Genomic DNA, 27,956 nt, shown 5'->3' with positions numbered 1-27,956 from the left:
TAGCCTGCTAACGAAATTATCCATTTTGGGGGGTCCAGGATGGTCTCCCCACATTTTCATGCATTTCTCGAAAATCTCATTTGGCAGTCAATTTGCACCCCTCCACTGTGAGTAGTGTGAATAGGCATTTTAATTGGATTGGAGAATTCTCGGGAGCGCGCTTCACTGCGAAGTGTGCGAGTTTCAAGAAACAAACTCGCTACTCGCAATTCGCACCTAATAGGATTGACCCCTAAGACTTACAGTATGTTCTCATCCAAGTTCACAGAAAGTATAAAGACTTTTATATGAAGATGATGTCAGCCCAGTAACAATATATTGTTTGTGCCATGCACACTACATGATCCGGTGTATGACCACGCAGTATACTGTTACATGCTGCATTTAGCAGCATGACGTCATTCATTGAACCGGCCCATCTGCGGTGCAGCACAGTAGATGGGCCTATGCAATGAATGACCGGTGTGCACATGCAATAGAGCATATACACTGTTCCAATCCCCATCTGAACAATATATTGTACAATAAATCTTATAGTGTGTACCCGGATTAAGTGGGATCTGTACATTTTGTATTGAATTTGTTTTGGGGAAACCTAATTGAATGTATTACAATCAGGAGATTTCTTTTGGGCAGCGAAAGAAACATTAAATAACCAGAAGAGATGAATTCACATGCACACCTATTTTGTGTACCCACTGCCAGACCCCTTCCATAGTGAATTTTGTTTTAGTCACAGGCAGACCAGTCTGTGTGCAGTTTCTAATCATGCACAGTTAAGAAAAATAATATTTAGTATCTTTGTATATAGGGCCTGATTCAGACCCACTCGCAAGTGCTATGCGCTCGCAAGCGGGTCGATGGTGGGGCATTGCACACGCGCGGCGTGCGCAAGCCCCGGAGTGAGAGAGAAATTCTCTCGCTTCGGGGCTCGCTACAAATGGGGCGGCTGTCGATGTTGATCGACAGCTCACCCCATTTTGTAGGCGGGGTGGCTGGACAAACGGAGGTGTTCCTGAAAGAACGCCTGCCATTTGTGGGCGGCCCTACTGACATCACGAGTGATGTCAGTAGTGAGCTTCCTGCTCTATTAGAGCCGGAAGCTCACTGGGGCTTGCAGCTGACGAGACCCTACCACAAGGGTCTCGTCGCAAGCCCGATGGTCGCGACCATCACCTGGCCGGTTGCTAAAGCTGTGGGTGGTCACCCACAGCGTAGCGATTGTCCAGGAGGCCGGGTTTTTAAAAACAAAGCGGCCGCCCTGATTCAGAGCGAGCTCTGAATCAGGCCCATAGTCTTCTCATACTATCCCTTTAAACAAGGACACTGATGAATTACACAGGTTTTGTGGCTGGCTGACTTCAAGTCTCCATTTCACCTGGTTTTAATCAGCCACAGAAACTGTGTAATTCATGAGTGTCCCGGTTTAAAGGGACAGTATGTTAAGCCTATTTGTATGTACTTTCGTTTACCAGCACCACTTAGCATTTAAATATCATTATTTGTTGGTCGTTTCAAGAGAAAAGCAAGTACGCATCTAAATATATCCTAATTATCATAGATTACATTGTTATAAATGACACAGTTGTAAGCATTAATCCTACAGGGAAATGGTATAATGAAATAAAGCTGGGTACAATATTCAGCCGATTTGATAGGGACAGATTGGACCAAAAGTGCAACGTGTGCTCACCTTAAGGCTGTTCTTTAAAATTCTTTAAATTTATAAAGGAAATCTGATAGTTGGTTAACAAAATAATTTGCTAGACAAACACTTTAAAATTAAATACACTTAAGCTGGGTACACACTTTCCAACCTGATTAGCCCAATAATTGGATAGTGTGTATGTCGAAGCGTTACCTGATAAATGGCTTCAAATGCTCCTGCAAGGGTCAGATCAGGCGGCCAAGATAGTACATGCAGCACACGCATTCTCGTTCCCGACCTTATCTGGCAATCGCTGCCAGATAAAATGCCTGTCAAAACGACGGACATTTTATCTGGCAGCCTGACACCCAGTATATATCACAGACACTCACTGTGAGACATCACACAGTGTATTGGCCCCTTTACTGTATCTGCGCTCATTCACTTTGAAAATACCAGCTCGAGCGGGTTCCGGACTATAGATAGACAGTAAAAAGGTTGACAATGTCTAGATCAGGGATGTGGAACCTCAGGCCCGGGGGCGTATCAGGCCCTCGGAATCATTTGGTCTGGCTCAGAACTTTTTCTGCTAGCCTCATCTGGCTAGCAGGGTGCTTAGAATGGCGCCCTGCAGCCTGGATGTATGCAGCAGTGCCGCCTGGGGTGTCCTTAGGACGCTTCAGACAATCACATCTCTGCCTTACAGTTCCCCAGAGCATCCTTAGGATGCTCCAGGCATTGCTGTAATCATCGGCAATTGTGGCCCCGTCCCTTGTGATGTCACACAGAGGGGTGTGGCCTGCACCAGAAAAAAAGGTTCCTCACCCCTGGTCTGGATAGACCCCAGGTGCCAAAAGTAATAGGGTGAGAGTCAGCAGAGGCTCCTGCCCTCTTACATGAGGGGGGCTGCCGCTGCTTCTGGTCCCGTCGTCTGCACAATGAATGTCAGGTGCATGAGCTGGGATAGTGCTGCACATGCACATAACACTAGACCAGCTTCTTGGGGCTGCGATGCAGCACCGAGAAGCACTGTAGGGCTGCCCGAAAGGCAGAGCAGCGGCTTCCACTGGAAGCCGCTGTCTGCTTATCGCAGCCCGGACTGGCAACCCCAGGGGGATCAGACACTTCCCCCTGGGGCTGACTGTGCGTGACTGGCAGGAGGAGCTTCCAATAGGAAGCCACCTCCAGTCACAGACAGTGTAACCAGTGCAGTCACAGACAGTGTAGCCGCTCACTGAAGTGTAGGATTTTACTAGGGGCTGCAGCCTCGCAGCCCCTAGATAAAATCTGCCACTGGTGAGAGTTTAGAAAATGTGAGAGTTCAGCAGTAAATTCTCACATTATTACATTGGTCGAGTTGTATTTTCAAAATGGGAAAACATCTCTTTGAGAGTTTAAATCGTGAGAGTTTTTTGAGACTGAAAGACATGTGAGTTTTCATGACTCTATTACATTGGCCCAGTTTAAAAAGTGTGAGAGTTTACTCTCACACTTTCTAAACTCTCACTCTATTACATTTGGCACCCATGATAGACAGTCAGTAGGTCAACAGGGACAAAAGATCAACATTGAAAAAAGGTTGACACACTAAAGGTCGTCATGGAAGAAGGTCGACAGGTACAAATGGTCAGCTAGGTCAGAAGGTCGACACAAAAATGGTCAGCACACAACTGATCAGTACATTTTTTATTTTATTTATTTTTTAGGGTTAGGGTTTGGTTTAGGGTTAGGTTTAGGCACTTACCGGAGAGTTAGGGTCAGGCAATTACCCCGAATTGCACCAGGAGGGAGGGTTAGGGTGAAGATTAGGGTTAGAGAAAAAAACATGTCGACCATTTGTACCTGTCAACCTTCTACCATGTCAACCTTTTCTGTATCGACCTTTCGTCCCTGTCGACCTATTAACTATATAACATCTGGTGTCTATCTAGCACTGTTAAGCTTTTTACTGTCTATCTTTTATACCACACTCGGATCAAACAGGCATTCTGGACGTTCCGGCATGCCCGACGATAGATATTTTCAGGTCGGTTGCACGCATACACTATGCAGTTATCTCGCCGATCTGCGAATATTGGGTGGACTGGCCAGATAATTGTATAGTGTATGCCCATCATAATATATCAAATCTTGCAGACTATTCTAAGGCAACATTTGTATTTGTAGCGCGCTTGGTATTTTTCACCCATATGGGTTTATATTATTGATATTTTAAGCAGTTCTTTGTTATAAATGTTTTAGGTGGAATTCCAGCTACAGATGTGTCCTCATACAGTGTAGCTCAAGTCACGCCAAATAGACCATCTCTGCACGCTAGGTCCTGCGTGATTTGGCCATGTCTTATTGTATTCCCATAATTAAAACAACTAGACGCATCAAAACTACACTGCTAATGATAACATACATCGAATACTACTGGGCAGGGGCGTCTTAAAAGAGGAGGGGGGCCTGGTGCAGTTTTTGTCCGGGGCCCGCTCTTCTCATCTCGGCAGCAAACTAAGCGCAGTAGTGCTAACCGGTGGTGGAGCGTGCGCAGACACCTTCTCACTCTATATTTTGTGAAAAATACAGTCGGAAGTGTGTGAAGTGGATTCGCAGGGACAGAGCTTTCTCGCAAGCTCTTATCCTGCATGCAAATCTTCATACATTCCTGTGATATTTCCTAAATTTGCAACACAAATTTAGGTAAAAAGATCACACTACAACCGCATTTGAAATGCGGGTTGTAGTAAATAGAGGTCATAGAGTTCAAACTGCAAACTTGTAATGCAAAATAATGGTGCAGAAAGCGTCAGGAAAAGCCACATTGTACCCACTCACAAACAATTGGTTCCAATAACCCTTTCACATATGCTTACTAGTATTTGTAATGCTAGGTCAACACATGGATTTTGATAGCAGTGGATACGAAGCCTTAAACTGATTATATATATATATATATATATATATATATATATATATATATATATATATATTAGGGGTGTGCACCGGCCACTTTTCGTGTTTTGTGTTTTGGTTTTGGATCTGGATCTTTCTTCGTGTTTTGGATCTGGATTGGTTTTGCCAAAACCACCCTTCCGTGTTTTGGGTTCTGGGTTTTGTGTTTTGGATCTGTATTTTTTTTAAAAAAAGCATAAAAACAGCTAAAATCACATAATTTGTGGGTTTTTCTGCTCCTATGCTATTATTAACCTCAATAACCTTAATTTCCACTCATTTCCAGTCTATTCTGAACACCTCACACCTCACAATAGTGTTTTTATGTCCAAAAGGTTGCACCGAGGTAGCTGGATGACTATGCTAAGAGATACGAGTGGGCGGCACAAACACGTGGTCCATCTAGGATTGACACTGCAGTGGCAGACAGGATGGCAGTTTGAAAAACTAGGCCCCAAACTATGCATAATGCAAAGAAAAAAAAGAGGTGCAAGATGGAATTGTCCTTGGGCCCTCCCACACACCCTTATGTTGTATAAACAGGACATGCACACTTTAACAAACCAAACATTTCAGCGCCAGGGTCTGCCACACGACTGTGGCTGAAATGATTGGTTCGTTTGGGCCCCCACAAAACAAGCTGGCAATTAATCTGTCCCTGCACAAACTGGCTCTACGGAGGCAAGATGTCGTCCTCATCCTCCTCATCCACCGATTCCACACCCTCTTCAGTGTTGTGTACATCCTCATCCTCACAGAGTATTAATTCGTCCCCGCTGGAATCCACAACCACAGGTCCCTCTGTACGTTCTGGAGGCTGGTCTCCCTGGAAGAGTTGATAATTCATTTTATGAACATCATCTTCTCCACATTTTGTGGAAGCAACCTCCTACGCCTTTCGCTGACAAGGTTCCCGGCTGCACTAAACACTCTTTCGGAGTACACACTGGAGGGGGGGCAACTCAGGTAAAAAAGAGCCAGTTTGTACAGGAACCTCCAAATTGCTTCTTTTTCCTGCCAGTACAGGTACGGACTGTCTGACATGCCTACTTGGATGCTGTCACCGATGTAATCCTTTAACAGACAGACGCACGCTTGTCGCTGCTGCTTTGAGGATGCAAGTGCGGCTACAGCCCACACAATTCACAAAGACAGAAAAAAAAAGAAGAATATTTTTATTGTTTGTGGAGCGCACTTTGAGGGTTACACCACCCTTTAACAGACAGACGCACGCTTGTCGCTGCTGCTTTAAGGATGCAGGTGCGGCTACAGCCCACACATTTCACAAAGACAGAAAAAAGAAGAAGAATATTTTTATTGTTTGTGTAGCACACTTTGAGGGTGTCACCACCCTTTAACAGACAGACGCACGCTTGTCGCTGCTGCTTTGAGGATGCAGGTGGAATCTAGACGGGATTTGGAACCGGGGACACACTACCTCCATCAATTGTCTAAATCCCACTGCACTAATGGCGGATACCGGACGCACGACTAATACCAAAATAGCAGTCAAGGCCTCAGTTATACGTTTTGCTTCAGGATGACTGCTGTCGTACTTCATCCTCATCGCTAGGGACTGTTGGAGGGTCAATTGTTTAGTAAAAGTAGTGATGCTCCTACTTCCTCTCTGGGATGATGAACAACTCCCAGCAGCAGCAACAGCACTAGGAGGAAGTGGTTCTTGATCTTTCCCTATTTTATTTTTATCGGAGAAAGTTTGGTCCTCCATTTATGTTATATTGATATATACGTGCGGCTAAAGCGCACATAAACACAGAAAATATTTTTTTATTTTTGCTGGAGAGTAGTGCACTTTGTGGGTTACACCACCCTTTAAGAAATGAGCCAGCTGGCTCTTTACTTATGGGACACAGGCGCATGCTTGGCGCTGCTCCTTTGTTGATGCACGTGCAGCCACAGTGCACACAAGTCACAAACACAGAAAATAATTTTTTTTTTGGTTTGGACTGGAGTATACTTTGGGGGTTACAGCACCCTTTAACGGTCAAGCCAGCCGGCCCTTTACTTATGACACAGGCGCACGCTTGGCACTACTTTGTTGATGCACGTGCGGCTACTGCGCACACAATTCACAAACACAGAAAATAATTTTTTTTTTGGTTTGGACTGGAGTGTACTTTCGGGGGTTACAGCACCCTTAACGGTCAAGCCAGCCGGCCCTTTACTTATGACACAGGTGCACGCTTGGCACTACTTTGTTGATGCACGTGCGGCTACTGCGCACACAATTCACAAACACAGAAAATAATTTTTTTTTTGGTTTGGACTGGAGTGTACTTTCGGGGGTTACAGCACCCTTAACGGTCAAGCCAGCCGGCCCTTTACTTATGACACAGGCGCACGCTTGGCACTACTTTGTTGATGCACGTGCGGCTACTGCGCACACAATTCACAAACACAGAAAATAATTTTTTTTTGGGTTTGGACTGGAGTGTACTTTCGGGGGTTACAGCACCCTTAACGGTCAAGCCAGCCGGCCCTTTACTTATGACACAGGCGCACGCTTGGCACTACTTTGTTGATGCACGTGCGGCTACTGCGCACACAATTCACAAACACAGAAAATATATTATTTTTTTAGCACTTGGGGGGAGCACCCCTGATGGACAGAGCACCCCCTGGACAACACTGCAGCACTCCTTTAGGACTGGGACACTGCACAGGACTTTGGAGTGGACACAGCCCCTATGGAGAACTGACTGCACAACACAGTCCAGCCAGCCCCTATGGACTTTGAAGTAGTGGACACAGCCCCTATTAACAACAGCAGCACAGCACAACACAGCCAGCCCCTATGGACTTTGAAGTAGTGGACAACAGCAGCACTACACTACACTACACAGCCCTAACTCCCACCCTCCCTCTTCACTGTCCACAGCCGAGTGAGAAAATGGCGCCGACGTGGGTACCTTATATAGGATCCAAAACCCGCGAGACTCGGAAGGCGGGATGATGACGTTTTGCCTCGATTTCAGATCCGAGTCAGGCGGGAAAAGTCGAGCCTGATTCGGATCGGACTCGGATCGGGGGGGCTCGGGGGGGTTCGGATTTCAGAAATCCGAACCCGCTCACCCCTAATATATATATATATATATATATATAAAGCCCCTCATGGCTCTGCTACATGGTTTGGAAGGGAGTTTCATTATGAAATTAAGTGTTTCTGTCTCTACTGGCACTGCTAATCTACATTAGTTGCATTCTGACAAATATATACAGTATTCTTAGCTAACGATTCCTCAGTAATAAAAAACAGTAATATATAGAGAATACTGAAACATGTGAAATCTGTTATATGCCTGAATACATCAAAATTTGTTTCCAGAAAGCACCAAAGCTTTGTAAATATCTCTTTATATAGCTGTAGTGAGAGCAAGCGTATCAGTCCTCTTAGATGCTGCATTTTCCATTTTGAAGTAGTTGTCACTTGAGACGCAGGGATGGATCTTGTCCACATTGGGCTGAGGCATCATAAAATTAGAGCAGATAATAAGTGGATGTGTCAGTGGTTCCCAAACTGTGCAATGCAAGAAACATACAGGGGCATTGTGGGACATTCCAAATTTTCATCACACTCAGGGGTAAATTTACTAAGATTCGATTTGGTCCCGATTTGTCCCGTTTTCAACTCTGATAGGATCGATCAAAACGGTTGTTTTTTTTCACTTAAAAAATCGGGAATTTACCAAGCTCCCGGTTTTGACAGGATCATTTTGATTGATTATGTATTTGGTCGATCCTGTCCGGTTTGAAGTCCTGATTTAACCGCCCAAATTTCTCTCCCGAACAAGCAGCCTGCACATATTGGTGAAATATGTGCAGACTGTTTGTTGTGTTTTTTTTATTTTTAGGGTTCATTTTTGTGTTAACCAGCCCCGGACTTGCCAGCCTGTCCTGGTACCTAAAATTACGGGGAACAAAACGAGTAGGGTTCCACCGTAATTTATGTACCAGCACCAGGCGGCATGGCCAGTCCTGTTTTTAATTATAGGGAGAAAACAATTGCGTAGGGGTACCCCTATAATTAAAACCAGCACTGGACCCTTTCTAGCGGAGGGCTGATGCCACACCCTGGGCAGCCCTTTCACCGGGCCACCCAGCCGCAGCATCAGTCCTGACCACTAGTCAGCCCAGGCCAGGGATCCCTGGGGAGTTGGGTACCCCCCCAATAAATGGGTCCCCCTCTCCAGGGCACCTCTGCCCTAGGCTGATAGCCCAGTGCTATCCCCGCCACCCCTGGGCGGTGGGTGGCGGGTTGATAGTGTATGTGGTGTTTAAAAAATAGAATTAACATTGTCTTTACAGTCGAACTGCAGGTCCCAGCAAGCCTCCCCCGCATGCTGGTACTTGGAGAACCACAAGTACCAGCATGCGGGGCATTAAAGGCCCGCTGGTACCTGTAGTTCACCTGTAAAAAAAATTGTAAAAAAAACACAAAACACATAAATTCCGACCTCCAGCATCCCAAAGGCAAGTAGCGGGGTTAGGTAGAGGATTAGCATTAGGGTTAGGCACTAGGGAGAGGGTTAGGTTTAGGCACTAGGTGGTGAGGTTAGGTTTAGGCACCAGGAAGGGAGGGTTACGGTAGGAAGAGGGGGAGGGTTGGGATACCGACCGACAGGTGTCAGTATCCTAACCCTGTGGGCATCCTGTACACCAAAAAATATCTTATTTCTTAAGGGTATTAAAAAAATGATTTGTTTTATTTAACTCTTTATCATCCATTATATATTATAATTAGAAAATAAACTATTTAATACAAGAGTGGCATGTTAGTTACTGTTACTTTATCAAACGATGATATTCTTAGCTGCACCTTTCACATCAGAACCCTGCCCCGATTTACTATTTTATACAGTAGCCAATAACCTGCCAGTATGAATTTGGACTTTGAGAAGAAACTGGAGAATCAGGAGCTACTGTAACAAGGGACAAGCATACCAACTCTACCCAGATGGAAATAAACATGCATCCCCTGCTGTGAATTCAATCAGAAGTTACCTTTGCCTTGTATAAAAGCACGCATTCTAAAACCATTTTGGTAAATATTCCTCTTTTAAACAAATTGTCAACAATAATGCAGCCATCAAGTGCTTATGTTCTGATCAGATAAAGCGAGGACAGTAGATGACAGCTGCTTCCAGGAAACAAATATTTTTTTCTTTAATTAAATAATGTTATATATTTAGTAAGTAAATTTACTTGTAGATAACATAGAATTTGTAAATAGCTTTGACATAATGTACACTCTAATAAAACTGGAAAGAAAACAATTTCCTCTGAAATAGATATAATTGCCAATGGGCATGCTGCATTTATGAAGTTGTGATACTGACAGGCAAACATACTGGTCACATAATAATACAGATGAGCATAATAATGGCTATTTATTGGTGGATGGTATAATACAGTATGTACTGTACATATCTGGCTTCACTTTTGTTTGCTGTACTTGCTTACTGTATTAAGTTTAGGCATGAGTTTTGCGGGGCATAGCGTAGACTAGTTAGTGGAGCAGGTGCTTTGGGCACCGGCGGCTGCAAAGGGTGCCAGAACAGGGTCCTTATTACTTCGAGGGCGGGGATGACATTGGGAGATAAGCGCCTGCAAACTATTAAGACATCTTCCTATGTACATGCTGTGCTCCCTGATGTCACCTCTGTTCTTCTTTTCCCCTCCTGCGTTTCCTCAGCACCTCTGCAGCTGCTCCTCCCCCTGCTCATACTAGAGGAGAACACTCGCTGACAATAAGAGGATGGCTGCTTCTTACATTGGTAAGTTCATCTGATATTTTTTTTAAATATATATTCTTCTCTGTGTAAGGACTGCAGGCTTTTTCATATTGCAGCAGCTGGAGGATTTATCATGTTTCTGTGCAGAATTAGCTTTTATATCACTACTCCAGCACCCCTCTTTTCCTCCCCGAAATATCTCTTTGACCCCCCCTCTTTGTGCCCATTTGTCTGTATGCATCTGTGTCTCCTCTGTGTGTCCATGCCTTTCTTCCTCTGTATGTCTATCTAATGTTGTGGGGGGGGGGGTTACCTCTTCATCGTGCGTGTCCTTTATTTCTCCCCATTTGTGTGTCTGTCTGACTCCTTTTACCTCTCTGTGATCTATCCCTCCACCTTCTTTTACCATTAGTCCCTCCAGAGCACTCCCACTTCCTCTGTGTCCCTCACAGCTCACTTTTCCTCTTGCCCTTCTAACACCGTCTTCCACTTCTGCCTTCTTCACTCATACTCTTCCTCCTCCTCTCCTGCTGTAGTCATTGGTTTCCCATAGGCTGCTGATCAGAAGTGACATGTACAAAAACTGATTTTATTCATAATTGCTCTATAAACCCAGCAAATCTCCCCACTAGAGGTAACCCTGATGGTCGTCAGAACAGGTTTCATCAGCGAGCACTTCTCGTTCCTGCTCTTCCTGCTTACTAGTATATGTTCTCTGTGGGCTGTCAGACGCACTTACTTGATTGCCCTTTTCCCTTTCCTTAGCACAGTTTCTTGGGCCCCTACCTTTGCCCTTCCCCAGTAGATACTTTATGTCCCAATCCAACACTGCTCTTGGTGATTTTTTATTTCACTTGAACCTACTCCTACATTCTGGCCATGTTCCCTCTTCATTCTGGGGGGCACGATAACATGCACTTGCTCTGGGTGCCATGGTTCCACCCTATGCCTCCGAAAGTCTGACAAACTTGAGCAGAAGGACGTTTGTAATCTCTGTGAGTTAGGAACAAAGCCATCTATAGAATACAACTTTGTACCTGGACAAACCTTGTCAAGGGGTGCAAGTATAAATTCATATGCATTCCAGGAAAATAGTGCCTGCTTTTGCATGTACTGTAGCACACAAACCCTGGTAACTTTATTTTTATGCTATGATTTAGAGCTGATAATAATCTAAATAATAATCTAAATCTAAGAGCATAATTTAAATTTGTCCTCATCCTTGCTTTTATGAACAGAAGAACAATATGTAGGGATGTATTAATGCAGCCCCTCCCCACCACAACCCTTCCCATTCCATACAGCTGGTGCCATCTTCCCAGTGATATTCAGGAAGATTGTGCAATACCAGAGTATTTGCTCTCAAATGTGATGCTCGATCTTACCGAATGAGATCACTTGAAAGATGGCACTGGCCCCAGATGAACCCGTTTGCCAGCAGGCCCTGCAGTAGTGTATGCTCCCTGGGTGCAGGGGCCCTCCTGGTTTCAGTGGTCTTTGTCTGCACCCATTATAAATGCGTCTATGAAAATATGGAATAGCCAAGATTTTAAATGAGGCCATAATTGTCATAGATGAGAGAAAATTTATTTTTAACTGTGTATATATATATAAAATTAAAGAATCATGAATGTGATATATAATATGTTTTCAACATAAACTAATACTTTGTTTCATGTGTGTATTTCTCCATTAAATGTCCATTTAATGAACAGATGTGTTACAGATTTTCATACTACTAAGTCAATCACTTAGCACAGCAGTACAGGAATACAGAGAGAAAGGTAACAAAGAGACCCAGTTATGTTATAGTACTGTGAAATTAGCTTCTAAGGAAGGACTGTTAGGTTCCCAATCCATCCCCCAGAACTGATTGTACTTACTCCCACTCTTTCCGCCGTGCCTGGGGTGTGCTTTGCATCTTATGTGCCTCATGAGCTTTTATGATATCCTTTTGCTCTATCAGGCCTCCTCTTCTCCTTTTTATTACATGGGGACTCAATGGAAACTCAGCGTCCACTCCAGTAGCCACCTCAAACATGCTGTTCCCTTCAAAGGGAAAGTTAGTCTCCGTCTCCTTTGCTCGGAGGTCGTACAAGGCATCGTAACTTGCTGTGCGCGACACCAACGTTTCAGAAATGGTGTCTGGTTCCAGGAGGGTGCAGGAATGAGATGCTTGGGTCAAACCCAGTCGGTGCTTGCGCCATGTCTCGACTTCTGGGAGGGCCAAGACATACCGCTGGGTGTCAGCATCCAGGGCAGGTATCCCTAGTGTGCTGGAGTGGTCCGGCTCGGCGAGCGTTTGAGCACTGGTTGAGCAGGAGCTTAATCCAAGCATCTTTAATACCATCCGAACACATCTCACTGTAGGAAATACAATAGGAAAACACAGATGTAAGTTACACAATGGTGTTGATCAGCATTGAGGAGATTATTCATAATCATGTTTAGCCCATTTTCCTTAACAGTCACAACATGCTGTAACTATCTGTAAACTATGCCTTTATAGAAAAGAAAATGTCACAAAGGATGTGGACGGAGTTCGGATTTATATTATTGTGCTGACACACAATAGAACACGGTTTGAAAATGTGAGTTTTATAATACTCTGCCTGAGGCAGACCGGGGGAGAAGGCTGTCACAGAGCTGAGCTTACATTTATTTGGACTGATGCTGAGGCAGGAGACACGTAGGTTGAATAATGACAGGTAGAGGGGTCTTGGGTCATATACTATGCTCCATTTATTGTCAGTGAACAGCTCACTGTACATTAATGTGAAAAAAACGCTTGCTGATAACTGCTTACATAAAGTAGCTTTTATATTAATCACTAAGGTATTACTCTTGGTGGTTACAGTGACTAAGTCTAATTGTTGTATCGTACACTATTTCGCTCCGGCACAGGGCCTGATTCAGAGGCGCTCGCAAAAAGCAAGCGCTCACTCTGAATCAGGGCGGGCGCTGTTTTTTTTAGGAGCGGCCTCCTGGCCACCCACAGCTATAGCGAGCAGCCACGATGATGGTCGCGATGGTCAAGACCATCGCGACCATCGGGCTTGCGACGAGACCCTTGTAGTAGGGTCTCGTGGCTGCAAGCCCCAGAGAGCTTCTGGCTCAAATAGAGCCCACAAACGGTAGGCGTTCGCATGGGAACGCCTCCGTTTGTGAAGCCACCCCCCGGCCACGCCTACAAAATGGGCCGAGCTGTCGATCAACATCGACAGCCACCCCTTTTGTAGTGAGTCCCGGAGCGAGTGCTTTCTGCGCTCGCTCCGGGGCTCGCACACGCGCAGTGCTCACGCCGCGCGTGCACAGTGGGCCACCATCGACCCGCTTGCGAGCGGGTCTGAATCAGGCCCTCAGATCGGAATGATATATATCGTACACATCGTATAGTGGGTATGTCCAATTCATCATTCATCACATCAGCAGATGAGATGATGCAATGAACGACATGGTGCAGTTACATACAGCATGAAATGACACATTGCGTCATCGGACACACTTGTGAAGTGTGTGTACGGCACATCCGATGTATTGATACTTTGCACCATCACTGGATCACACCAACGCATGGTGTGTACCCAGTATAAAGTATATAGTCCTATGGATACTGTCAGAATTGTGATGACATTTTAGAACACTGCCTGGCCGTCCATATTGAGTGCAATTCACAATCAGAGCAGCCGGGGAGTATCTTTCTTTGTCTGCCTCTCAGCCGGCTGCCCTATGACCGAAGTGAGCGCAGCCCACCCCTGCTCAGAGGCCACTCGAGTTAAGATGGTCCTGAACTGGAGTACCAGGGTACAAGGTATACACTCGGATTATTCAAGCACATGTTCTAGGACTTCTTGATCAGTTATGGTACTGTAGGTCTCACTCATATGGTCCACCACTGACGTTACAGAAGACTGACATATTCTAACCTAGATGAGGGGAAGGGTGGGCACTTCTATACACTCAGACATATATTGGAACCAATTATTAGTTCTATCACCATTGTAGGGACCAATAAGTGCACTTAACAACAAGAACATTTACACTTTATAAAAACTGATTTCTCACGGTTTGTCCCATCAGACCTTAATCCAGGAATATCCTTGATACGCATAAATCATAACCTCTTAAGAGACAAAGGAGGATACTTTTGAAAACTTCTGAAGAGGGCAGGTGGAGGTGTTACCCATAGCAACCAATTAGATTATAGCTATCATTTTCTAAAATGATAGCTACAATCTGTTTGGTTGCTATGGGCAATACTTTCACTTTGTCCTTTTATGAATGTTTGATATATCTCACCTATAGACTTGTATTTAATAGCCTGCAAGTTGCAGGCAGGGGCGCAATCCCTGCGAATGAGCCCATATTTTTGTTAAAGCTGCAAAAATGTAAACGACAATGGCAGGTTTTGGTTTAGCTTTTTAAATTTTTGCAACTTTAAACTACTTGAAGGCTATTACATTTTTATACATTTTTCATTTATAGTGCTATATACAATAAGTGCTATGAATAAACTTTTATTTTATGTTATCTCCTACACTCTGGCCTGGTGACAGGAGTGTACTAGGGGGACATATGTACCAAGCCTGATGCTTTCAGGGGGCCACGGCACATTCCCCCCCCCCATCAGGGCCGGTGCAAGGTTTCCGGGCACCCTAGGTAAGATTTTACCAACTGCCCCTGCTCCCTCCACTTCATAATATGCCACTCATCAGGCTCCCCAATTTATAATATGCTACACAGAGGTGTCCCAAATTCAGAATATACTATATAGAATATACTACACAGCAGAGCACCAAAATGATAAAGTACCTCATAACACTGCTGCAAATTAATAATATGCCACACAGTCATGAATTATGCAGTTACATTTAATTTTGTGGACTCAGGGGCGCCCTCCAGTGGCCGACACCCTTAGGCGGCTGCCTAAAGTTAGCCCTGGCCCTGCCCCTCAGCCACCCGGTAAAAAAAGCGCTTCAGTGAGTGCCGCGGTAACAGCAACATATTCCACAGCGCTTCACAGATAATTTTTGGCCATTTACATCAGTCCCTGCCCCAGTGGAGTATACAATCTATATTCCCTACCACATGTTCACACACATACACAATAGGGTTAATTTTTTGTTGGAGGCCAATTAACCTAACAGTATATTTTTGGAATGTGGGAGGAAACTGGAGCACCCAGAGGAAACCAACGCAAGCACAGGAAGAATATACACTCCACACAGTTAGGACCCTAGTGGAAATTGAACCCACAACCTCAGTGCTGTGAGGCTGTAATGCTAACCACAACACTACTTGTGTTGCCCACACATGCACAGCAGCTCCTCCCATGGTCCTTTGTGCTGAACGCTGGACCATACTGAGGGCAGAAAAGCATGCAGGGCCCTGGGGGCAGTATGGCAATTGTAGCAGCTTATGCCCAATCTAAAACTGGGCAACTGGAGTGGCTCCCCTTCCCTGGCAGGATGGATAATGACGTGCCCTGTCTGTCCCAGATCCTATTCCTCTGCAACTCTCCAGGGTCAGCAGCAGTGCGGAGCACGTAATGGGACATCATGAACACCTCTTCCCCATCCATGATGAGGAGCCGTGGTGCGCAAACAGGAACCGCATGGTACGACCATGAATGAAGAAGAAAGAGAAGAACAGAAGAAGATAGAGAAGCAGAGAGAAGAACATGTATGAAAGAAAGATGTGAAAAGGAGAGGAGAGTTTGAGGAAGAGGTGAGCTGCTGTATTCTGATAAGCTTACATTTCTTTGGAAGCATATGGTTATGCTGTTTTGTGTACTACTTTTGTTTCAGATGCCGACCACAAGAGGAAGATGGACTGGATGGGACTCGGTTGGCAGACTCCATGGATGAGTGAGCCAGCATAGGTAAGTTACATAATATTTTCATATTGTGGGATAGTACTATTAGCATAATAGAATTGGGGACACACTGCAGCATATGATGAGATTTGGTGGCAAGTTGTGGTAAATAATTTGAATTGGGTGCACAGTGGGGCATATAATGTGAATTGGGGGAACTATGCGGCATATAATGTGATTTGGGGGCACTTTAAGCCATGCTTATTTCAACTTTGTACCTATCAGGAAGGGATGGGTTGCCCCAAAAATAGGAGTGTACCTGGCAGTGGCATAACGAGGGTCGGGCAAGCAGGGCATGTGTCCTAGGAGCTGGTGCATAGGGGGCGCTGATGTGATAGCATGCTATGTCAGGCAGCACCACTATGGATAGACAGTGCATCTGTTCTCCTTCACAGGGAAAGGGGGGGTGGGCACAGCACAATCTGCACAATCACGTGTTACCCCTCCACTTCTTGCCCATACATCCACCATTCACAGCTGACATGCCACCACCACACAATAGACTTACATGTGCAGCCTCAGTGTGTAGTCACTGGCCGCGCACAATTCATCGGGAAGAAGAGGTCCATGGTGGACCACAGCAGGAGCCTGAAGAGGAGCGTGAAAGCAAATCTAATTGTTCTTCCCACACAGTATTATCCCGGCCCCAGCACATACTCGATCCATGGGGAACCCCATGGAGGCGAGGTTCAACTATACACATCTTACTACTAATGAACAGCTTATATTGAAAACAAGTAATTGGGAACAATAGTAGGGATACAGGGCCTGATTCAGACCCGCTCGCAACCGGGTCGATGGTGGCCCAGAGCGCTGGCAGGCGCAAGACCCGGATAGCGACGGGCAATCAGTCGCTCCAGGTCTCGCACCAAAGGGGGCGTGCTGTCGATGTTGAGTGACAGCACGCCACCTTTGGTGGGCGGGCCGGGGGTGGCTGCCCAGACGGAGGCATTCCCATGAGAACGCCTACCGTCTGGGGGCGGCCCCACTGACATCACAAGTGATGTCAGTGGGAGAGCTTTTGGCTCTGTTTGAGCCGAAAGCTCTCTGGGGCTTGCGGCCACGAGACCCTACCACAAGGGTCTCGTCGCAAGCCCGATGGTCACGATGGTCTTGACCATCGTGACCATTATCCTGGCCGCTCGCATTAGCTGTGGGTGGCAACCCACAGCAATGCGAGCGGCTAGGAGGCTGCTCCATAAAAAAAAAAAGACGCCCTGATTCAGAGTGAGCGCTCTGTCACAGCGTCTGGCTCTGAATCATGGCCACAGGGTGTGGGATTTGTTGTGGCATGTGGAAAAATGTTATTCAAGCTCTGTATGGGACAGGCAGTCTTTAAGCATTATTGCAAAACTGTTTGTAAAGAACTGCTACCATGGATGGGCCATTGCCCGGACCTATATACTGGTATGGTATGGCGAGCCCTTCTTCAGGAACACATATAATGAGAAAGGGGTCGCCATACCCTGAAACGTTGAATACGCCGTACCCCGACACATACCTATTTTGAACAGTCTCCGGAGTGCCGCCTCTTTTCCTTCTATATTTGGTATGGCATTGCCCTATGAGGAGGGCACCCAGAGCAAGATAATGGCCCGCTAAGGCCAGCAGACTGCCGGACACAAGTTTGCTGTTATACTATAGCCAGCGGAGTCAAGCCAGCACCGAAAGCCAAGAGAGGATCTGGTGCTTGGCAAGCTGAGGAGTGGCGCTGACCCAAAAAAAAGACACCCAAGCAGAGACGTCACGGTAGCCAAACATAGAATAAGGTAAGTGTGGGGCATGGAGGGACTCTGTGGGGGCTCAGAGGTTCACCAGAGAAAACACATAGATGTAAGGCAGACACTCCAGCAACTGGCCTGTATCTGCCAGGGACCCTGGGATGGGGGGGCCCCTAAAAAAATGGGTGTACCGGGCCCCATGGTTTCTGTTGCCGGCCCTGCCTGTTCCCAAAACATAGAGTGCACTAGCTACAGTGGCTCTTATTTACTAGAAATGTGTTGCTGTTTTCCGCAGACGTAAAATGTCTATCATCACCTATAACTGTGAAAACTGTTCATTTTTTTTTGTTGTTCATAGGTTTGTGTTTTTGTGTACAGTATAACATTGACCGATTATTTAAAAAGTGAAAGATGTTTAATAAAAATGAAAGGATCCATTCTGGCCTCAACTGACAGCGCCATCTGGTAATACATAAGTCTGGAAATATTTGCCTTTAGTAAAAATTATACATTCTTTATCACTTTTTAACTGGTGTGCCAGGTAACTAATCTTTAGGTAATAAAAATTCCATTAATATAACAAACTTCTGTGGGCGTGTTATCATCCATCTAATTAGTATCAACACACATAACTAATATGCAGTATTTACAGTCAGGTGCATAAATATTGGGACATTGACAGAATTTTCATATTTTGGCCTCTATTCACCACCACAATGGCTTTGAAATGAAATAAACAAGATGTGCTTTAACTGCAGACTTTCAGATTTAATTTGAAGGTAATTACATCCAAATCAGGTGAACGGTGTAGGAATTACAACAGTTTCTATATGTGCACCCCACTTTTTAAGGGGCCAAACGTAATGGGACTATCAACTCAAAAGCTATTTCATGGACAGGTGTGAGCTATTCCCTCGTTATTTCATTATCAATTAAGCAGGTAAAAGGTCTGGAGTTGATTCTAGGTGTGACATTTGCATTTGGAATCAGTGGCTGTCGACTCTCAATATGAGATCCAAAGAGCTGTCACTATCAGTGAAGTAAGCCATCATTAGGCTGAAAAATCAAAACAAACCCATCAGAGAGATAGCAAAAACATTAGGTGTGGCCAAATCAACTGTTTGGAACATTCTTAAAAAGAAAGAATGCACCGGAGAGCTCAGCAACACCAAAAGACCCGGAAGACCACAGAAAACAACTGTGGTGGATGACAGAAGAATTATTTCCCTGGTGAAGAAAAACCCCTTCACAACAGTTGGCCAAATCAAGAACACTCTCCAGGAGGTAGGTGTATATGTGTCAAAGTCAACAATCAAGAGAAGACTTCACAAGAGTGAATATAGAGGGTTCACACAAGATGTAAACCATTGGTGAGCCACAAAAACAGGAAGACCAGATTAGAGTTTACCAAACAACATCTAAAAAAGCCATTACAGTTCTGGAACAACATCCTATGGACAGATGAGACAAAGATCAACTTGTACCAGAGTGATGGGAAGAGAAGAGTATGGAGAAGGAAAGGAACTGCTCATGATCCATAACATACCACCTCATCAGTGAAGCATTGTGGTGGTAGTGTCATGGTGTGGGCATGTATGGCTGCCAATGGAACTGGTTCCCTTGTATTTATTGATGATGTGACTGCTGACAAAAGCAGCAGAATTAATTCTGAAGTGTTTCGGGCAATATTATATGCTCATATTCAGTCAAATTCTTCAGAACTCATTGGACGGCGCTTCACAGTGCAGATGGACAATGGCCTGAAGCATACTGCAAAATCAACCAAAGAGTTTTTTAAGGCTAAAAAGTGGAATGTTATGCAATGGCCAAGTCAATCCCCTGACCTGAATCCGATTGAGCATACATTTGCAGTAGAGGCCTGGCAGAGCATCCCCAGGGATGAAACCCAGCATCTGGTGATGTCTATGCGTTCCAGACTTCAGGCTGTAATTGCCTGTAAAGGATTTGCAACAAAGTATTAAAAAGTGAAAGTTAGATTTAGGATTGTTTAGTTTTTCCCATTACTTTTGGCCCCTTAAAAAGTGAGAGGCACATATAGAAACGTTGTAATTCCTACACCGTTCACCTGATTTGGATGTAATTACCCTCAAATGAAATCTGAAAGTCTGCAGTTAAAGCACATCTTGTTTGTTTCATTTCAAAGCCATTGTGGTGGTGAATAGATGCCAAAATATGAAAACTCTGTCAATGTCCCAATATTTATGCACCTGACTGTATATGTTCCAGGAGTACAGCATAAGCAGGGACCTTTCCTTTACCGATTGTTTATCGGCAATGGGTGACAAAAATAAATGTTTACGTTTCACACTCAAAATGTTTACATATAATTACTTTGGATGTTTTAACGATTTGCAAGATATGGATTTGAAAATAATAATAAAAGTTAGGAAAATATAATTATTTTTCATTGTGGTATCATCATGTATCTATGAACCAGATTCATAACCCACAGGTGCACTCAAATTCAATCTCATTTTTTCTTAGGAATTTGTTCCTACATTTGAACCTACTCCTGGTAAATACACTGTATAATAAAGGACAGGCATTCTTACAGTCACTGGGAAATGCAGGCAGAGTAAGGCTGATTATGTGACACACAGCCTTTGTGATGTCACCGAGGTACAGTAGGAGATAAAAGTCCCTGCTTGGTACAGGACAATGAGTTATTAGCTGAGTGTGAGTTGTGTATGTCGCTATAACTTTTTCCCCTGATATGTCAGTATAAGGTAAGCTTTTAACCCAAATATTATATGAATGATACTTTATCTGCAAATACTGTTTTTAATTTGCAAAGCACTTGAGTCCTATGGGAAGACGTGCAGTTTAAATAAAATTATTATTATGTAATCTAATCTTGGCAGCTAGAGGATCTATACAGAGGGTATTGATTAGAGGGGACAAAGGAAAGTCTTTTCTAGTGCCATTGCTTAGGCTAAAGATGGATGAACTCACCTCATTAGTCAAGACAGAAAATGTAGACCCAAGAAGGGAAGAGAGTTATTATCATTATTATTGTTATTATTATTTTTATAATTACTGTGGTAAAAAATATATGGACATAGGCTGTAATATACTGTATGCCACCCTGTGTGACATAAGAGAAGGACCTAACATTTATATAAAGACATTTATAGCTCTCAGTGCACCTGGTTTCTCAGACAATACTAGTGACCGTAGCACTAGATCTATAGTGTAATAATTTTTCCGGTTTTGTATTGCAGATAAGCCTATTTTAATGCAAGCTTAACAAAAGTTATTGGTAGTATAATATTTAGGATACGGTACATAAGTGACCTTTTTCTATGAGTGTCCCCCCCCCTTTCTTCATTTTAGTTCTATGTTTGTTTTGGAGATTTCTTATGGTTGTACTCCCTATAAGACCCCAAGGATTCATATATCCTAGAAAAACATAATTATTTAAGGTTATTTAGGCTTATGTAATCAATTATTGATAGTTATCATACATGTCTGGTCAGAGCCGTAACTAGACTTTTTGAAGCTACAAGTAAGAATGACAATAAACAGGAAAATTGACAGGCCCAAACAGCGCCCTCTGCCCTGCGGTGCCCTGTGCCATGGCACAGATCGCACTATCCTAGTTACAGCCCTATGTCTGGTGCAGAGAGTTATTCTCTCTTTTGCTAATACAAAGACAGTAACAGAAACACAGAGGGGGAGCAGAGAATCACACAGAGTATAGGAGAAACATGTGGGGCAGGGACGGAGTGGATCATAGTTATATTGAGATCTGCCTTCTGCCAGGAGGCAGGACACTGGACCTCATTCAGACCCGGTCGCAAGCGCTGTGCGCTCGCAACCTGGTCGATGTTTTGGTCCTGCGCACGCGCATCGGCCACACTGCGTGTGCACAAGCCCCGGAGCGAGAGAGAAACTCTCTCGCTCCGGAGCTCACTACAAAAGGGCCGGCTGTCGATGTTGATCGACAGCTCGGCCCATTTTGTAGGCGTGGCGGGGGGGGGGGGTTTTCACAAACTGTGGCGTTCCTTAAGGAACGCCTGCCGTTTTGTGGGCGGCCGCACTGTCAGTCAGTGGGAAGCTTCCTGCTCGATCAGAGCAGGAAGCTCCCTGGGGATTGCGGTTGCCGAGACCCAACCTTAGGGTCTCTTTGCAAGCCCCGATGGTTGCGATGATCTTGACCATCGCGACCATCACCCTGGTCGGCCGCTAAGCTGTGGGTGATAACCCACAGCTTAGCTAGCGACCAGGAGGCCGCACTAAAAAATAGAAGCGGCCGCCCTCATTCAGAACAAGCGCTCGCTTCTTGTGAGCGCCTCTGAATGAGGACCTCTGTGTGTAGGAAGGAGCTAGGAAGCTGCATGGAGGAGCAGAATGTACGAGGGGGCAGGAATGCACAGTCACACACTAAGCAGTGCAGTCCGTGTAATGGGTGCACACTGCCTCTCTAATGTTACAGACAGTGCATGATCCAGCCTACAAACATGCTGGTCCAATTCAAATCACTTGGGTCTGTAATAGCCATTGATGGCATCCCCCAGGGAGCTACGGTACATAGTTTAGGAACCTCTGACTTATTGTATTCAGTACTGACCTCTTACAGATCCAGGATGTCACAATTGGTGATTCCAAATTTACTACAGGGCCCGAAAATGTTTTGTTCTGACTTTGTAAAACATCACTAATAATAATATATTACTTGTTACTAATAATATAGAGAATAGACATAAATATAAATAAAAGTTCTTGTTTGTTTTGAACATTGTGACCAAAAGACATCACCCCTTTCTTCCAAATATTCACAAGGAATAATAACCAGATGCACTGATGTAATAGAGGTATACAAATATATATATCTTATAAGATACTATATATATATATATATATATATATATATTATCAGTTACATTAATAAGTATTATAAAATAGTGTTAATTTACTGAAAATAGGGGTAGTTAGTTTATCAAAGATATACTTATAAAATAAATTGGTACTTCCTCATCTTTGCGGCCACCTGCTGGAGGCACTGGTTACGCTACTTACATATCTGCACTAGTCAGTGAAGATACGTAAGTAGCATAAACATGAAGAAATACCATTCGGCCCCTTGCGGGCTCGCTTCGCTCGCCACAAGGAATTATTCCCCCTCCATGCCTACTTGGATGGTAGGGAATGACGTTGGACACTGGCTGATCTTTATGCTACTTATGTATCTTCACTGACTAGTGAAGCTACGTAAGTAGCGTACCAGAGCCTCCAGCAGGGGGCCACAAAAATGAGGAAGTACCAATAAGTAGGACAAAAGCTACACAATAAATATAGATGGCTCAGACAAATAAAAACCTGTAGCTGTCATTACAAAATATGAATATTCAGGATAATGTCTCACATGTAATGATTGGTTGCACTATGCTTAGTTATGCAGACTAGTTAAATAAGTTAACTCCTCTGTATTATAATTATGTATTATCCTCTATTCCAGGTAAAAAGATGTTTTGTAAAATACTGATTGTCCTGTTGCTGGTTTATTAGATCTCGGCTGTGCCAATACCATCTGGCAAAGGCCCCCAGGACCATTATACTCCGGACCACCGGAGAGGACACCCTCACATCCATGAGGGTTGGTCCATAAATGTGGGCATTTCCACGCTGGCAAAGTGGATTGTCATCATTGCAGTGCTCCTGCTGCTGGCTCTCTGCTCATGTTATTTCTGCATGGCGAGGAGAATTAACAGGCAGAGAGACGAGTTCCACAAGCAGCAGCTGCAGTCTATACTATCTGACCTGTAAGCAGCAAGACCATCAGAGAGCTCCTCCAGAGTCGCCGCCTGGACCGTAACATCAGTTAGTGCCTTGGAGTGGTACCCCAGGTAAGCCACTTATATACCTAGTCTATCACCTTAGTGACACTGCACTTGATAAGATATTACTAATTCCAGATGAAGTCCTGGGTCAAACAAGTAGTTCTGTACAGAGGGCACTGATTAGGAGGACAAAGGAAAGTCTTTTCTAGTGCTCTTGCAAAGATAAAGATGGATGAACTCACCCCATTGACTGATAATGTAGAGTTATAATAAAGTGCTTAGATGGCCTGTAAATATTTGCCCCCAAAAAGCAACATTTTAAAAGTTTGAAACATAATTTGCCAAAATAGTCTATAACAGCCTCAATTTTGCTACAGGGTCAGCAACGCTGTGTTTGTACTCTCTTAACCATTAATAGTACTCATATATTGGGTACTATGAATTGAGCAAAGTGTAATAGATGGTAATTATATATTGTATGTTTTGATGTTTACAATATTAGCTACATTAATAAGCATTACACATATTAGCTTATTAAAAATAGTGATAGTTTTTCTGAAAAATAAATTAAATTATTCTACAGTAACGTGAGAAAACGACGTAATACATATACAGTATATGGGGCCGAAAAATAAAACCTGTAGCTGTTATTTCAAAATGAGATTATTTAGGATACTGTCTCCCATCTAATGTAATAATTGGTTACATTATGTATGTTTTATTTATGCAGTTTGGCTGAAAAAGTATTGAATTAAAATAATACCCTCTGTTCCAGGTAACACCCACAGAAACATTTAGAAACAAGAGAAAAAGGCAAAATTGAATGTCAAGTGCACTGATTAAATCCGAAGATTCTCCTTCAAAAATCTTTCTGGAAAAATAATAAAATTAATCTTTATTAGTTATTATTTTAAAATATTAGATTGTCCAAATGTTTGGCGAAATATCATAAAATCAAACTATAGATGTGTAGAAAAAAAGGAAGGTGTAGTATAGATTTAAAATAGATTCCTGCTGCTATCGGACTTGTAATAATCCAATATATCAGTTCCTGTAATAACTTTATGGGGTGGTGTCCAGTAATGAGTACAGATTTATCAAGGGTGGATATTCTTATATTGTTATTCTATTAGTGTGGTAATACATGTGCTTGTACTTTGTAAATTACAAGTGTTGTTATTACTTTGATACCATGTATCTCCGCTGTTGTTTATACCAATTCACGTCACACTTTCTCTCTTTCTTTCTTTTCTCAAATCACGTCACAGCGGGAGTCCGGCGCTCTAAAAAGCGTTTGGAAAATGGCCGCCGGGGCCATTTTCCCATCGTTTGCGCATGTGGAGTACAGGGGAAATGGCTGCCGCAGCCATTTTCCCGGTGACCTGTGCATACTCTATAGATTCTGAGTGCACTCTAGTGCCAAGAGTCTATAACTCCAGTACTGGCCGCGCAGAGCTCAGTGCGCTGCCAGCCGCTGGACAGAGATGAGGGGCCCGTGTCAGAGACTGCACATGGGCCCCCTCCTCTCTAGAAACGCCCCTGGTACTGCAGCAACCTGTCTCCTCATCCTCTGCTGGTCCGTTATGCGGAACAGCATTATCAGGTCATCAAGTACATCTAGCTAGCCCAATGGGACCCCACCCAAATCTCAACCCTATCATGAAACAAATCTTATTTTACACACCACTGTAAAGGTCATGGCCAAAGCTAGTGTGGCTAGTGTCTTACATGCAATATCAAGAAATTCTACCACCTCCCCAGACCCCATTCAATCTTCATGTAGTGGTATTTATCTTTGCTTAATAAGCCCCCCCCATGCACAAAATAGAAGAAGGCTACACAAAAAATATCCATGTGCTTAGATATCCCAGTGAGCACTGTTGGATCAATTTTGAGGAAATGGAAGCTGCCCAGGCACTGCCTAGACAAGGCTGTCTCTCAAAACTCAGCATCAGAGCAAAAAGGAGACTTGTGTGCGGCCAACTATGACTTTGAAGGAGCTACAGAGTTAGGTGGCTGAGACTGGAGTGAAGGTGCACCAGTCACCCATATCAAGGCCTCTGCATAAATCTGACCTGTGTAGGAGGGTGGCTAGGAAGAAACCATTGCTGAAGAAAAACAACATCAAAGCTTTGCTAGAAAACAGCAGTGACCCAGCTAAAATGTGGGATAAGGTTTTATGGTCAGATGAGACAAAAAAATCAGCTTTTTTGGCCCAAATTCAAAACATTATATGTATCGCAAACCTAACCCTGCCCAATCCTCAGCAAATACCATCCCATTGGTGAAGTATGGGGGTGACAGCATCATATTGTGAGAATGCTTTTCCCCAGGAGGCACTGGGTATCCTGTTAAAACTGATAGACCGATGGATGGGGCAAAATACAAGGAGATACTACAAAACAACCTGCCTCAGTCTTCTAGAAAACTAAAGCACATGATGCCAAGCACAGAACCAAAGCAACAAAAAGTGAATGTTCTATAATGGCTAAAGGCCCCCATACATCAGCAATCGATTGTGGCAATTCTGCAACTTGCAGATGATTGTCTGCAATGTATGGGCTTCACAGATCGCAGATTGCAACCAAAAAGTGATTGGAATTGTTAAATCAGATTGTCCAATGATGGATGTCACAGATGGATTGGGGCTGTAGATTGCTAGTGTATGGACATGATCAGCAGATTTGCAGGCAGTTACTAGTAAAATAATGGACCTTTCAAGATTGGCAGATCTGTGTTTGCTGCAATCGATCTGCAAATCACTGAAAAAGATCTGTAGTCCCAGATTTGTAGTTTGCAGATTGCTAGACTGGGAAATCCTAAAATCGGGCAATAAATCTTCAAATTGTTCAATTGTGGTTTTTAGATTGCTGATGTATGGGGGCCTTTAGTCAAAATCCAAATCTAAATTCATTTGAGGATCTGTGGCACTGAACAACCTAATACAAATCTGCAAAAAAGAATGGGCAAAAATCATTGTACACAAACTTAAATTAATGCACACAATTATTAATAATGAATACAATTACCTTCAGGCTATGTATATAATGTGTATATGAAACATAAAGGCATTTTGTGTTTAGACTTGGGTCCCATCCCTAAAAATATATAATAATGGTATGCAAATTTTCCAAAATATGGAAAATTCCGATATCCAGAATACTTATGGTCCAAAGCATTTTGGATATGGAAGACTCAGCCGGGATGTAGTTATGTGACCTGTGGCCGCAAGGCAGCTGATCACAATCCTGACAGCAGAATGCCAGCTAGGGATTTATGATAGGCGTCAAAATACCGACGCCTATCCTAATCCAGACGCCGGAATCCAGGACGATGCGTGCCTGAACGAGGTAAGTCCGGGGCGCCCGTCCTGTTAGCTGTGGGGGGGTGGTTAGGTTTAGGGTAGTTAGCGTTAGGTCTTGGGGGGTGGTTAGGGTTAGGCACCCCTAGGGGGGAGGGTTAGGCACCCCCTGGGAGATGTTGGGGTTAGGCACCCCCCCAGGAGGGTTAGGTTTGGGGAGCAGTAAGGGGGAGTTAGGGTTAGGCACCACTAAAGGAGGGTTGGGAGGGGGGGGGCAGGGGAGGTTAGCATACTTACCTGCCTCTGTTGGGATTTTCATCCTGTCAAGCAGCCGCTGTCGGGATTTCAACCATTCCATCCTATGTATAATATATATAGTGTATATGGCACTCAGATTTATGTAGAAAAAATTACATCTTATTAAAAAGAAATGCATATGTGCAGTCCTACTGAAACGTTGGTGAATGCTGTGGTGATGTTTCATGCTTTTTTGTTTCTTAATAAGACAGTATTTTTTCTACATAAATCTGAGTGTCGTCTATTACTACGAAGAAATATATATATATAATACTGTCATGAGGCCTAAAAGGTCAAATAAGCTTACAAACATTACATAAGAAACATTTGTATGTTTTATTTGTAACAGAGCAATATAATTGGCCTTTTATAGGGCACATAAAAGTGGTGAGCGGCATGTGAGTCAGTGATTGCAAGTGATTTAGAGGTGCCGATACCAAATAATATATTAGCTCTCCAGACCTAAAAACGTTCTGATGCCACTGGAAGGAGAAAACTGTAATTACAGATGTGTACTCATATACCCATCCACACATAGATGTCTATTCATGTACTGTAGCAGTGAAAAGCCCTGTTTAGCCGAAAACAGAGGCTTACCATGGAGAACGGAAAGTTTTGTTTTC

At 43.9% G+C, this 27,956-nt stretch overlaps 1 protein-coding gene across 1 annotated transcript in view; it reads right to left on the bottom strand.

The window, feature by feature from the left end:
• The window catches only part of CACNA1E (calcium voltage-gated channel subunit alpha1 E), an 851,696-nt gene that overhangs the window by 681,621 nt on the left and 142,119 nt on the right, over nt 1–27,956 (bottom strand). Inside the window, exon 2 of the mRNA XM_088447158.1 lies at nt 12,222–12,702. Within this exon, the coding sequence (XP_088303284.1) occupies nt 12,222–12,688 (467 nt within the window). The 5' untranslated portion in view covers nt 12,689–12,702. The remainder of the gene's footprint in view (nt 1–12,221; nt 12,703–27,956) is intronic.

The sequence above is a fragment of the Taudactylus pleione genome, unplaced genomic scaffold (genome assembly GCF_031769625.1).
Source record: "Taudactylus pleione unplaced genomic scaffold, aTauple2 ptg000421l, whole genome shotgun sequence".
Taxonomy (NCBI): Eukaryota; Metazoa; Chordata; class Amphibia; order Anura; family Myobatrachidae; genus Taudactylus; species Taudactylus pleione.
This window is presented reverse-complemented; position numbering and strand designations above follow the sequence as displayed.